The sequence below is a fragment of the Jatropha curcas genome, chromosome 5 (assembly GCF_041381405.1).
Source record: "Jatropha curcas cultivar XTBG-Jc1 chromosome 5, XTBG_Jcur_1.0, whole genome shotgun sequence".
In the NCBI taxonomy this organism is placed as follows: Eukaryota; Viridiplantae; Streptophyta; class Magnoliopsida; order Malpighiales; family Euphorbiaceae; genus Jatropha; species Jatropha curcas.
In genome coordinates, this window is record NC_143155.1 from 3,629,977 (window position 1) to 3,644,142 (window position 14,166).

At 27.8% G+C, this 14,166-nt stretch overlaps 1 protein-coding gene and 1 non-coding gene across 4 annotated transcripts; one reads left to right on the forward strand and one right to left on the reverse strand.

Annotated features, from left to right (window-relative positions):
• The first annotated feature begins 214 nt into the window (after positions 1-214).
• On the forward strand, positions 215-7,129 carry CDC2 (cell division control 2). 3 transcript variants are annotated; one of them, XM_012210469.4, is made up of 9 exons: positions 215-476; positions 597-625; positions 727-911; positions 3,507-3,627; positions 3,917-4,090; positions 5,440-5,603; positions 6,202-6,289; positions 6,407-6,460; positions 6,757-7,129. In XM_012210469.4, the coding sequence occupies exons 2-9, from the start codon at positions 617-619 to the stop codon at positions 6,844-6,846; spliced, it is 885 nt and encodes a 294-aa protein (XP_012065859.1). In that variant the 5' UTR covers positions 215-476; positions 597-616; the 3' UTR covers positions 6,847-7,129. The 3 variants fall into 3 exon arrangements, with proteins under 3 accessions (XP_012065859.1, XP_012065858.1, XP_012065857.1); XM_012210468.4 differs by having other exon boundaries at positions 215-465; XM_012210467.4 differs by having other exon boundaries at positions 215-419.
• Positions 7,130-10,443: 3,314 nt separating this feature from the next.
• TRNAI-AAU (transfer RNA isoleucine (anticodon AAU)) lies at positions 10,444-10,517 on the reverse strand. Its single transcript has one exon. It is a non-coding gene; the product is annotated as a tRNA-Ile (tRNA).
• Positions 10,518-14,166: the final 3,649 nt, after the last annotated feature.

Here is a 14,166-nt window from a genome sequence, read left to right on the forward strand (position 1 = left end):
TTAAGATTATTTTAGGATACAAATAAGATTATTTTAGGATACAATTATTAACTTTCGTGAAGTTCGGAGTTTAACAGATGGTTTAGCCATTTTCAGGTGGGTCTATTTCTTTTAACTTAACTTTGGGCTTCATCTGATATTAGTCCAATTAGTTAATGGATCTTATGTAACCTTGGGCCCAATTGCATTTGTCTTTGGTTTTAACCTAGCAGCTTCGATGTCTCTTCATTCTCACCGATACCAAACCCTAGTGAACCATAGCGCCGCTCTCATCTGTTCTCTTATCAAGCCTAGCTCTGTTCACATCAACAACCCTTTAATCTTCGCCGTCCGTCTTCAACCCTTCAACCCATTACCTTGTTCACATACTGACTGAAGTTCTGCTATCAGACCTAATGATTTGTTCTTACTAACCATGGGTAAAGATTATTTAAGTTAGGTCTTCGGATGGCTACTGAAGATTAGGTTCTTGACTTGTATATATTTTTTTTTTTGTTTTTTTCCACATTGATCTGCATTTATCTTATCATGCATTTTTTTGACTTTGCTAATTTTCATAAAATCTTTTGTCATTTTTCGTGGGTGCTTCTTTGCAGAAGCATTTAACTTGGACCTGATGGAGCAGGTTAGTAAAAGATTTGCATTTCTATATTTATAGGATAGTAAATTGTGATTTCCTATGTGCATTGTAATTTGTTTACTTATTGTAGTGTTCAAATATGGCAGTATGAGAAAGTTGAAAAGATTGGTGAAGGAACGTATGGAGTGGTATACAAGGCTCGCGATCGTACAACCAATGAGACTATAGCTCTGAAGAAAATACGTTTGGAACAAGAAGATGAAGGTGTTCCTAGCACTGCAATTCGAGAAATTTCCCTCTTAAAAGAGATGCAGCATGGCAACATTGTAAGGTATAATTGATTAAATTAAGCTTTGGGGCATAGTTGCTTCAATAAAATACTTGAAACTTGTTGTGGATAAGAATATCTAGACATGGTTACAATACTTTGAAACTTTAATTCAGTGGGAAACTCTGTGAAAGAAAAAAAAAAAAATACAAAAGGCAAGCCTGATAGCCAGACATATTACTGTATTGTATAATTTGTCTTCAAGGTCACTGCAGGTTTGAAAACAGTACCTCGGCCACCTCTTTGTCTGCCTTGTATTTTCATTTCCCTGACTAGGTTTCTTTACAAATAAACTGCACAAATACTCTAATGTGGGTGAAAGCTTCTTTTAAATTCTGCTGCAGTATTATTATCAGGAGTGTGCATTTGTTTTGTGTGTATCTCATGTATGTCAAAATTGGTAAGGCTCATGATGGTTAAGCTATCATATAAGGTCTGATATCAATGTTCTATTTTGTAAGTCATTCATTTAAAGCTTAAACTGCTTCTTTAAAGACTACCATAGAGGCATGGAAAGCCTCTGGGTTCTGGTAGATATAAGCTATCTCGATTGCTGATATGACTTTATTCCACTTTTTCGTTGTATTTCAATAAAACAATACTATTCATAGTTAACAATGCTATTCATAGTTATTGGCACACCTTGGCGCAAGGCGCTTTTATTTGCTTTGTATGATTTTTTTTTTTTTTTAATTCCTTCCTAAGTTGTTTCATCTAGACACTCCTTTGAAATATTTTAGGGACTGACATACCTTGTATGCATACAAGTTATACATGTAAAAGGAATTTATGAAAGATTACAACTCTTTTTCAAAGAAATAGGCTTGGGTTGTCACAAACTGACCTTCCTATTTTTGATGAATTGAGTTCGCTTTTTAAGATTTAATTAAACTCCAGTTAACAATTATTCTTTTCTTCTTTCTCTCTAACTTTACTATTCCTATGAATTGGCTGACATGATTTGACTATCCTAGATTTTGTATGATCCTGTAGTCGTGGCCTTCCTTTTCAGATTTAGTGCAACTTTCTAAGTTGCATGAACACTCTGAAAGGTTTGATGTACCCATGTCATAGTGTTATAATACATCGACCCCTCTATTACACTCTCAAACATGTCTTAGGTACTCTGGAGCAAATATCCTGTTGTTTTTTTAATTTTATTAATTCTGGACACTGCAAGGATGTCTCTAGGACACTTTTTGAGGACACTTCTTAGATATTTTAAGAACATATTTGAAAATTTTATCAGACTTGTTGATAAATTCATTAATTAAAAATTCTAATTGTGGTCTTAAATATAAACTAGATAATTATTTATATTTAAATAGAAATTAAAAGATAAATGAAAGAAGGGAAAACCCTATCTTATTATTTATAAGTTGTAACTTTATTACATATCTATTACTGTCAAATTCAAAAGCTAATTCCTGAGGTTGATTTGAAATTCAGGAATTCACAAGGTTTTTATTATAGCATTCTTTGGCTTTTATCAAGAAAATTTGACAATATTATTTTGAACAAATTAAAATGCGAGACATTGCAAGAGATAAATCTGACTCTTTTGAAGATGTTGGAATTCTTGAAATTACCAATTTATCTCTAGATGATTTTAATAATAATATTAATGTTGAGGATTAACTAATGATGTTAAAAGTAGGAATTAAGTGTTCTTTATTTTACGTTTATGACTTGTTATAAATTATTCTTTACTTATTTTATTTTTAATAAACTATATCTATTTAGTGCAACGTGTCTTGTCCAACTTTTTGAAAAATTGATGTATCTTGTGTCCGTGTGTGTTGTTCCTTGTGTCCTATGTCCACATCCATGCAACTTGAGCATTTTTATTACCTTTTTTCAGAGGAGCAACATTATTACCATTAAAAGACAATTTAACACAGATAGTTTTGATTTTGTTTTGATTTTAAAAAGCCAGAAAAATTCTTAATGTTGAATTTTATTAATATGACTATATGTGTAGTTATTTTTTATAGTATTTATTCTCGTATTATATTTTTTTTGCTCCTCATGTCACGTGCCAGCACTATGCACCTTACTGCAGGACCCATTTGCGCATTAATGCACCTTCTGCCTTCAATAACTTTGATGCTATTGGAATACTTCATATGCATCTTCTCATTTTCAAAATATGTGGATGCTGTCAACTGGATAAGGCGTTGCACCTTCACCTATTCATGCTCCAGCAATGAACAGATAAAATTACTTTTGCAATTTATAGAAATTTGGTTATAGACATCTGCATTTCTGTGTGCTTGTGAGAATTTTATTGCCCATAATTTTACTTTCATGTATTTCATTATTCTAGACCTTTTACCTTTGGGGCTTTGTTAGCATTAGCAAAGGATCAACATGACATGCACATGAATATACTATTGGTGGCATAACTTCCTAAAAGCTTTCCCTTATTAGGTTACTGAAATTGGCACCACTCAATAAATTTTTCTTCCCCCAGCCAAACATTGTATTTGGTTTACTGAATTATTTGTATATTTCCTAAATATCAAGTTTTCTCATGTAATATCTCTTTATTTTCCTCTGTAACTTTAACAAGATATCTGATTGATATTGTGGTGACAGGTTACAGGATGTAGTTCACAGTGAGAAGCGCCTGTATTTGGTATTTGAGTATCTAGACTTGGATTTGAAGAAGCACATGGATTCTTGTCCTGAATTTGCTAAGAATCCTCGTTTGATAAAAGTGAGGGAGATTTTACCTTTCCTTTCAGAGATTTATGCTTTCTTTATTTTATAGCATTATTCTATGGTCAAATTAGCAATATTTTTATTCATGTGGTTTTACATTATGTTTTCCAGTCTTCTTTGTGGATTTCCTGTTAACATTACCATTATTGCCTTATAGGTTAGCATGACTGATTGAATTTTACATTTTAAATTTTTCATTTATCAGGCTTCAGAATGATGTTGATGGTGATGTTATTTAGGAAGTTATGATTAAGTAATTATTTTCTTGTTTTCTTTACATGCAGACATTCCTTCATCAAATACTCCGTGGCATAGCTTACTGCCATTCTCATAGGGTTCTTCATAGAGATTTGAAACCACAAAATCTGCTTATAGATCGCCGTACAAATGCATTGAAGCTTGCAGATTTTGGACTGGCCAGAGCATTTGGTATACCAGTTAGGACATTTACACATGAGGTATCAATTGCACCAGTTTAGTTTTCTTGGTCTCTCTGTCCTTGCTATATATGCTTGATTAGGATGTCTGAACTGTTTTGATCTAATCCTATCATACGTTTTCTTGATTCTTTGGCTGTGATGCACGGGCATGCGAGAAGCTTGACATTTCCATGTTCCGGAAACATTTCAGAAACAGAAACACCCATAAACGGCTTGGAAACGTGTTGGGTCCATTTCTGTAAATACGGAAAATCGGACACCCGTTTCCCTCCCCAGAAATATTTCTCGCATTAAAGAAAAAAAATCAGATTTCAAATCCAAATCAAATTTGGATGATTTGCAAATCCTATTTGGGAAAGGACAAATAATCGTACTTTTAATTTTAATATTCAAACTTCAAATTTAACAGAATTTCAATATATTTTTCAATTTTGACATTGAATATGTTGTTTTCTTTTTTCTTTATTGAGTATGGAACTTATAAACTTTTTTTTTCTCTCTTTTGGATATGATTTATTTTTAGTTATAGTTAGAAAAATTTATCTATGGTTGATTGTCCTTTAAAAATTATAAACGCACTCTTTCTAAATTATTTTTATATTTATTCCTATATTTTTAAATTTTATAAATAAATCCCTGTATTTTTTATATTTACACATTTCCCCCATGTTTTTGTTTCTTATATTTTTTAAAATGCCATTTCCCTGTGTCCGTTTCCCTGTTTCCTCATTTCTCTGTCCGTGCATCATAGTTCATTGGTATAGCACTGCAAATTTTGAGTTATCCTTTTCAAACTGAGAATGACAAGCTTTAAATATTATGAGAAGAAAGGCAGAGTGCTAATTATTGTTCGGTTGGCAGAGTGCTAAATATTTGTGCTTCTCCTGTACTTCAATTAGTATAAGGTAGTTTCTCTTATTACATCCTATTAGAAAAAATCTTTAATAAGCATAGAATGTTAGCTTGATTTCTACCTCATTAAGAGAGAAAACACACACACACACACACACACACAAAGGAATTATCTATGGTTTACTAACCTGAAAATAGCCACTTCAAGGTATGAGTTGGTACTGTTTGGCCCAAGTCTCTTGAGTTGTCAAATCTTAGCCCTTTCTCAGTCCAGATGCATAAATATTCCCTCTGCAAGGTATGTTGATTCCGCATGGGAATGTGTAGATCCTTCTGGATTTGGCTAAATAATGATGTCAGATACCTTGATGAACATCAACTCTTCGCCCTACCACTTTTCTTTTTATTTAACTTTTGATAGTAAGATAACTGCAATTGCTAGTGATCTTTTTAATGCATATAAACAATATCATTGATATTGGTGACTAGTGGTTACAATGTTTTGGTGCCTCTAGGTGGTAACCCTGTGGTATAGAGCACCAGAAATACTGCTTGGATCTCGACATTACTCAACTCCTGTTGACGTGTGGTCAGTGGGATGTATATTTGCCGAGATGGTGAATCAGCGGCCATTATTTCCTGGGGACTCTGAGATTGATGAACTATTCAAGATTTTCAGGTCTTATGTCTTCTTTATCGTTTGGTTTCCTTGATATTCATGGTTATACATGCCGTTCAAACTTTGCCTAGCTATACTCGATCTATTTTATGCATTCAATCTTCCTGCCAGTTTTGCATTTCTCTGTAAATAATTTTCTTTGAAAGAATATCGCACAGATAATATGGGATAAAAAGTTTAGCATTATCAATCTTAATGAAAATTGTTCGGAGGCACCACATGAAGCTTCCTCTTCTAGCTATATGTGTGGGGTGGTTGAAATTGAAATTTTTTTTTGCTTGTTCCATGATTTGATAATGACTTTGGAACCAAGCTTGAGAATTCAATTGAGAGTTTCTTGGAATTCAACCAACCATCCTAGTGGTTGCATAACTGTCCTATAGTACATGCGATCAAGGTTGCTTTCATTTTCACTTTCTGAACACGCTTGCACAAACAAATATTGTATTTCAAAAACCAAGAAACTATTTGATCTCCATGGCATCCCTACATGCCGTTGAAGTCAAATTATTGTGGAATACAGTTAAAAAAAGAAATGCAAATCTACAAAAATGTGTTTCACTTGGCATTCTACTGCTTGATATTGGTTCATTTGTAGAGTCTTGGGAACTCCAAATGAGGACTCATGGCCTGGGGTGACTTCTTTGCCTGACTTCAAGTCTGCGTTCCCTAAGTGGCCACCTAAGGTCTCGTTCTTTATATTTTCTTTGCATGAATCCAGTTTTTTTCATTTTATTTCTTTTACTTGTCTCTGATATTACTTATATTTTCTTGACAAATCTTATGCGTTCTTTACTTTACAGGACTTGGCAACTGTAGTTCCAACTCTTGATTCTGCTGGCATTGACCTTCTTTCCGTAAGTTCAGGCTTTATATTTACACGCACTCACAAAATTCTCTCTCTAAACTAGAAGTCTGTAATTTGCACTGAAAGTTATTGGAACTCTTTAATAAGTAGTGCTTGGACTTGACAACTACCGATTTTTGTTGCTGCGAACTTGAGTTTAGAGTTGGTTCACCTAATTATTATGATGTGATTGTTTATTTTTTCTGTGCTTTAACTTAATACCATTCTATATTATCAACAATGCCCAGTTTCTATGCAACTAAATTTCGAATCTTTTCAATGCCTCGTGTGCTTTGAACTTGCCAGAAAATGCTATGTTTGGATCCCAGCAAAAGAATTACAGCCAGGAGCGCTCTTGAGCATGAATACTTCAGGGACATCGGTTTTGTACCCTAATTTCACTTCTCATCAAGAATATATATAGATATATATCATTGTATAGCACTTTGGTTGATTTTGATTGTGCGCAAAGCAGGCTTGTTCCCTCCCTGTTATTTGCTCTTCGATTTTATTGGCTTTGAACTGATTCGTTTTGTTGGAATTGTGTAGCATCTATTGTTTTAGAGAGATACAAAGGAAGTACAGAGAGTAAATTTTTGTTATTTTCCTGTTTGCTTGTAATGGATGATACTATGCTTTGATTAACAATATATTCCAATCTTCTCTTTTGCCTGATTAATTTAGCAGAAAATTTTCCTTCAGGTGCTTGTTGGCTTCTTCATTCGTAACGTATCCAGGTTTTTGGATTTCATTGTCTGAATCTTGTTATACATATATATGAAATAGAGAAAGCCTGAACTTTGGCCAATTTTGCAACTTTAGAACTCTTTTAATTTTGGCAATTGTGATAGCGAACTTCATTTTTTTTTTCCGTTGTGATTGTCTGCTAAAAGTTATTGACATCGTCGATAGTGGGTCCATGTTTTGACAGGAAAGAAGGTAAAAATATTTTACCCTTATGAACACATTTGGCTATTTAAAATGTTTTATAAACACATTTGGCAATTTAAAATGTTTTCTAAACACATTTGGTACAATGTTGTTGTATTTAGAATGAAAAAAAATATAGATTTTGAATTTTATGAATTGAATTTTATGGAATTGTGTATGCTTAATTTAAATTTTACTAAAATTGATAGAATTTATAAATAAAGTTTATAAAATTGAATATTGAAATGTTTATTGATAAAATTACATTTTATTATAAATTCAACTATTTTTATTTTTTTCTTATTTATTTATTTTCTTTGGAAAATTTTAAACTATAACCATGTTATTTTTTTAATCCAATAATAACATTAGTTTATGTTTCATTATTATTTTTAAAGTCTAAACTGTGTTTTTTTTTCTAAATTTAGTGATAATGTTAGTTATTATTATTATTATGAAACTATAAAAACTAATGCATTGCTTTCAAATGCAATGCAATTAAATACAATAGTAACATTTTTAATATTTTTTAATTTTTAAATTAATTACTTAAATCAACAAATCTTTTATATCGATTAAAAAATTATTATAATAAATATTACTGTTTATATAATTAATTAATTAACATGGATTATTTGTGTACTTATTTATATGAAATTTATTATTTATATTTTAATAAAAATATGACAAGTTATTATATCATACGTAATAAATATAATTGTATTTATTTTTTGTTTATTAAATTATTATGTCAATGACGTTATAAGAAATAAAAGTAGAATTTATTTATAAATAAATTCTAAAGTAGAATTTATTTATAAACAAATTCTACAATCGTGATTCATTTGTGCCAAATGGATAGTTAGGGTAAAACTAGTTAGAGAAATGAAAATTTACGTAACTTTGTGAAAAATGTTAGTTATCGGTTAGACTTAGGTTATTGAAACGTAAAACAAGTCATTTGTTATTATCTTTTTTTTTTTTTTTAATGTCATTTATTATTAAAATAATATTAACTGTTATCCATATAGTTATACTAAGTATAATGGAAAATTTGTTTTATGGATTCAAAGGACACCGATACAAATTGTTCAACAACAGTAGAAATATCAATAATCACTTTAATAAAAAATTTTGTTAAGCTAATATTTCTCCTCTAAAGTGAAATAAAAGCATATATTTTCTTCTAAGAAGCTTAATTATGTAAATAATATTTTAAAATTATTGTGATTTTATTCATTTAAATTGAAACTCATTTATAGAATGCGATCTTCAAAAAACAATCCAAAACTTAGCACTAATTAGTTAAGTTCAAACATCATAGTATTATAAAAGATAACTCAAAATTTAATTTTGTACTATTTAATTATATAATATGCAAACACTAATAACGAACTGTATTCGTTTATGCTCGTTAAAAATAAAAAATTTTCAAAAATACTATCTATAATAGGATAATTTTTAATCATCCATCTTTATGTGAAATCATATGGATATTTTTTCTAAGCTAAATATATGTATTTTTTTAAAAAAATTAATATATATATATATATATATATATATATATATATATTAATCTTAAAATGAAAGTCAGAAAAAAAATTCAAAAGAGAACATTTAAAGCAATTAATTTATTTATCATCATCACCGTCGGCGGCCACCATTTAAAATACCCTTACCGAATAGTATTAAATTTTGTACAGAAGTTAAAGCAATTTAATTTATCATCTACAAACATCATTGCCGGGCAACTACTGTTTAATTCATTTTTTTTATATATAATTTTAAATATAATTTATCATCTACAAAACATCACTGCGGCCCAGTACTATTTAATTCATTTTTAATATATAATTTTAAATATTTTTTATAGTTTTATAAATATAATAAGAAAATAAGAATATAATTATCAATTAATTAAAAAATTAATTTTTGCCTATGCAGGTCGGTTTTATTAGGGCTCTGCATAGTTCCTGAGATTCGAACCAAATTGAAAAACTGTATTGACCAAACCGAAATTAAAAAAAAATTGAGATAATAAGAGATGAACCATACCGAACTGAATGCAATTTATTATTTTAATTTCAATTTCGGTTCTTATAATTGAAACCACACCAAAATTATACTAGAACCGCATGAACCGAATCAAATCGAAAACTGATATATACGCATATTTTTTTCATTAATCTAATCTTTTAAGTATATTATGTTATTTGTATCCGGCAACAAATTTTATTATTTGCAAATAAAATCTCTATTAGTTAATAATTGAGGAGAGAGATTCGAACTTGAATATATTGTCAGATCATATATGAACTTATCAATAATTAGCTATGCCTTTTTTACTTGTAATAAATAATTTCAATTTATACTCCATTTATTCTACATAAAAGATTATATTTGATGGTTCCTATCATCTCTTATTGTATATAATATTCATAAATCTTTATATAATATTTTTGCTATTTTTATAATTTAAATAAAACATGTTTTAATCATTTATTCTTTAGGAAAAATTTATATAGGTTATTCTATCTTTTAAAGTGACAATGAATGTATTGTCACTTTGGAGATTTCATAGAGCTTGTAAGACAATGAGAGATTCTTTTTGTAGACAACAGAAATAAAATTTCATTATTCAATTATTAGTTATGATTTATTGTTATTTGCAACGTTTGTGTTATTATTTTAGAGATTACTTAAAACTTTAAAGATCATGAATCAAAGTTTTTTTTTTTTATAAAATTTCATTATTGACCATTATTTTTTTAATTTCTATTTTAGTAAGAATGTAAGATTTGATTCTTTTTTTAATTAGAATATATTTTAATTTTATTTTAATATTAGAATATTTTTATATAAAAGAATATTGTAATGTATTTTAAAAATATAATAATTTTCTATTTTTTTAAAAAATAATAATGTTTTCATCTTTTTAAAAAATAATTTTTAATACAGAACTAGATTCGGAACTAAAATCAAAAGCAAAGAGCCGCAGAATTATACCGAATTTATTTCTCTTAAGAACAATATTAATTAACTAAAAATTAACTAAAATCAATTTGGCCCATGCAGGTTTCGAACCTGCGACCTTCGCGTTATTAGCACGACGCTCTAACCAACTGAGCTAATAGGCCTTTTTGATAGAAATTTTATTACTATATATAAAATATTAAAATATTAAAACAGTCTTTTCTTCCCCTTTTGTTTTTTTTTTTGGTGTCTCTTCATCGTGGATTTTATCATATGGTGATACCACAATTTATCTCCAAACTATGGCCATGTTTTTTTTTTTTTTTTTTATCTTTTATTTACCATATAGCTGTGTTGATTGACTTTTATTCACAAAACGTTCTGTTATTTAATAACTATTTATTTTTTTATCTTTTTAACCTTTTATTAGACTTTTTTATAGGAGACTTTAATCTTGATTTGTAGGTGTGGATTTTTGATCGATAGAGCCTGGTAACGTGATATGTTCATCCATTAATGTTATTGACGCATAGTGGTTGAAACTCATTTATATTCTTCATGTGCTACAAATTAATAAAAAAGTAATCCAACTAAAAAGATCTAAAGAAGTTATTATCTTTTTAATTTTTAGTTTCTTTATTCAAAAGAATATGAATTCTTTTATTTCGTTAAAAGATCAACAAATTTTATTAGCGATTAATAGTAAAATTCTATGCCTGTCTATACGATTATTTATAATTCTTATATTATTTTTAATGAAATATATTTATAGAAAACCTCTTCACATATATAAAAATATTATTAAAAGAAATAATTTTAAAGTTGGTGTTTGAATTTGTCTCTTTTTATTTTGATCCCTCAATGTTTGAATGAGTATTTTTTTCTATTTAAATACATTTGCTGTAATTTCTAATCAAAATATTAAAATAAGCTATTTGTCGACATAATTGTTAATTTTTTTCTCTTAATTATCTCTTAAAATATATATTTTCTCATTTATATACATGAAAATTTTAAAATTTTTCTATCAAGCAGTAAAAAAATAAAATTTGAGATGTTTTAACCAAAAATGAGCTTAACCATTTAATATATATCAAAATTTGATACTTTTAACAATTACGTTTTAAATCCAACTTAATCCGTCGGCCACTTTAATAGTAAACGTTAATAAAAATCGTACCTCATTTTTAAATTCGTCAAGGTTACGTAATAAAATAATATTATATTTGGGACCCACATTCATTACTCGGGTTACATTAATCAGCCCATGGTTAAGTGAAACGGGAGTTTCACTCAACCAAACGCTAACCCAGATTTTCAATTTTTTTTTTTCAATTTAATTTATATTTATATTTTTTTTAATTTTTCATTTTAAAAGAAATTTTTTTTATCTATATTTATATAAATCCACGTATTTGTATACTTATATCTATACCTATTTTTCTTTTTTCTTTTTTTTTTCTAATTTTTATTGCTCATAAGTTAATTTTCTTTTAATTAGACACTAATGAAGCTAGAACTAATCTCATAATGATGTTCTTTATTTTTTTTTTCTAATAATTAATAAAAGTAGTAGTGCGATGTCGTTAATATTCTTTCAAATAATAAACTGTTTTAGTTTTTCTTTAGATCTTTTAGTTTCTTTTTTTAATAATAATAAAATTAATAATATGATTAATGTATTATTTCAAAGCAATAAATAAAATAATATTATTTTCATTAATTTTAATTTCTTTATTAATAAAAATTTTTTATTAATATTTTCAAATAATAAAAAATTATAATAAAACTGCATATTCACACAATGCACAAGTGACAAGGACATAACTAGTTGAAAATATATGTCCATTATCAATTAATAAAAATAAAATTAAAACTAAAAATAACAAAATTCAAAATACAAGTATTAATAAATAATATGGTTATTACTCAATAAAATAGTTTAAATATTTAATGATGGTTTTAAGCTGAGAAGGTCATATACTTCTTTTTGTCTCTATTAGCGTTGACATAGACATTATTTTGCCAACAGAAAAATCAATTCATTATGCAAATGGATCAATAGTTTGAAGCTTCTTACCTTTACAAAACCAAAGCACCTGTTATTCAAAGAACAGTTTTCTTAAAAATAAAAAACTAGAAAATAGAAAATAAAAAATACATTCATTTATTAATAATAAAATTATATTTTAATTTAAAAACTTTATAAATATTTCAGAACTTTCATAATCAAAAAATAAATTTAAAAATTTTTTATTTAAAATATATAGGTACATAAGTGGAACTCCGATAGAACAAATCAAATCCTACACAAATAAGAAAGATAGAGTTCTCACTAATTGAGAATATAGACTTCTAGCTCATGTAGGACATCCACTAATTTCATAACACTCTCCTTGGATGTCCGTTCTTCAAAGAATATGTCTCGTTAAAACCTTACTAAGAAAAAAACCCTGGTGAAAAAAAATTTTAGTGAAGGAAAAAAGAGCACATCATTCTTTTCTTAAATACAGGTTGAAATACCGTCTCATTAAAAACTTTTATAAGGAAAATCCAGTTGGAAAAAAATCTTAGTTAAAGGAAAAAAGAGTACCGTGCATATTTATTTCCCCTCGTTAAGATAAATTTTGAGATATTTGAGTTTATGCATTCCAATTTTGTGGATAAATTCTTCAAAACTCGAGGTAGAAAACTTATAGTAGAAAGTATTTTGATGAGCAAATCAACAATATCGTCGCTTGACTGGTTGAACTTTAATATAGATATTCTTTTTGAAGATCATGAATGAAGAAAAATTTTGGTGAAGTATATTTTTCTTACCTCCTTAAACATGTCCACATAAAATATTTTCTTCTTATAATATTGTAAAAATTTCTTTTTGGACAAATAGATTGCACGTACTCCACATGTAAATGTAAGTTGTTTGTAATCTAACATAATATGGATTAGATAAATAATGTGCATTTTCATAGCATCAAATCGGATTTTGACATGCTAGTTATAATATAAATTCATATCCGTCATATAACATGGAGATCTCAAAATATATATTTTACTCCATTTAATTTTTTTATATTCAAGAAGAACTATATCTTGCAAATAAAATTTATAAAATGCTATGTATCAAGTCATATGACAAACAAGATACACTAACGTTTTTATCGCATTAAAAAATGCTACTTCAGAACTAATTAGTTCTTTATAATTTTTCAAAGTTCAAATATGGTCATGTTCTCAGCAAGTGACTTCATGATCATCGATATTCACATTAAATCATTTTAATAACTTAGTTATATGTGTGAATTTATAGACAAACTTCTATGTATAAATTGCTCAATTTTCAGGCCGAGAAAAAACTTTATATTCTCAATATTTTTCATTTCAAACTCTTCCTTTGAGAAATCTATAATCTTTAAAAGCTCTTAAAGGAGTTCAATAATGTACATGATCAAATAATAACAAAATCATATTCAAATATCTCTATAAAAATTCATGAACATATAATAATAATATATAATCATAATATTTTTTCAACAAATATTTACTATTCAAGAGCTCACTTTACTCATAATAGCCTATAAAGTAAATATCAAAAGTATGAAAATATATGACTTTCAACAAAAGAATATTATAAATACAATATAATAATTATAAAATAACATAATATTTTCTCAGCCATAAATATTATTAAGGTGATTATACCATATGTATGGAGACAATCCATATAAAAATCTTGAATATATTTCTCAGGGTCTCGATTTTGCTTCATTGAAGCATTTTTCAATACTTTATGGATATCATTATCCACTAATC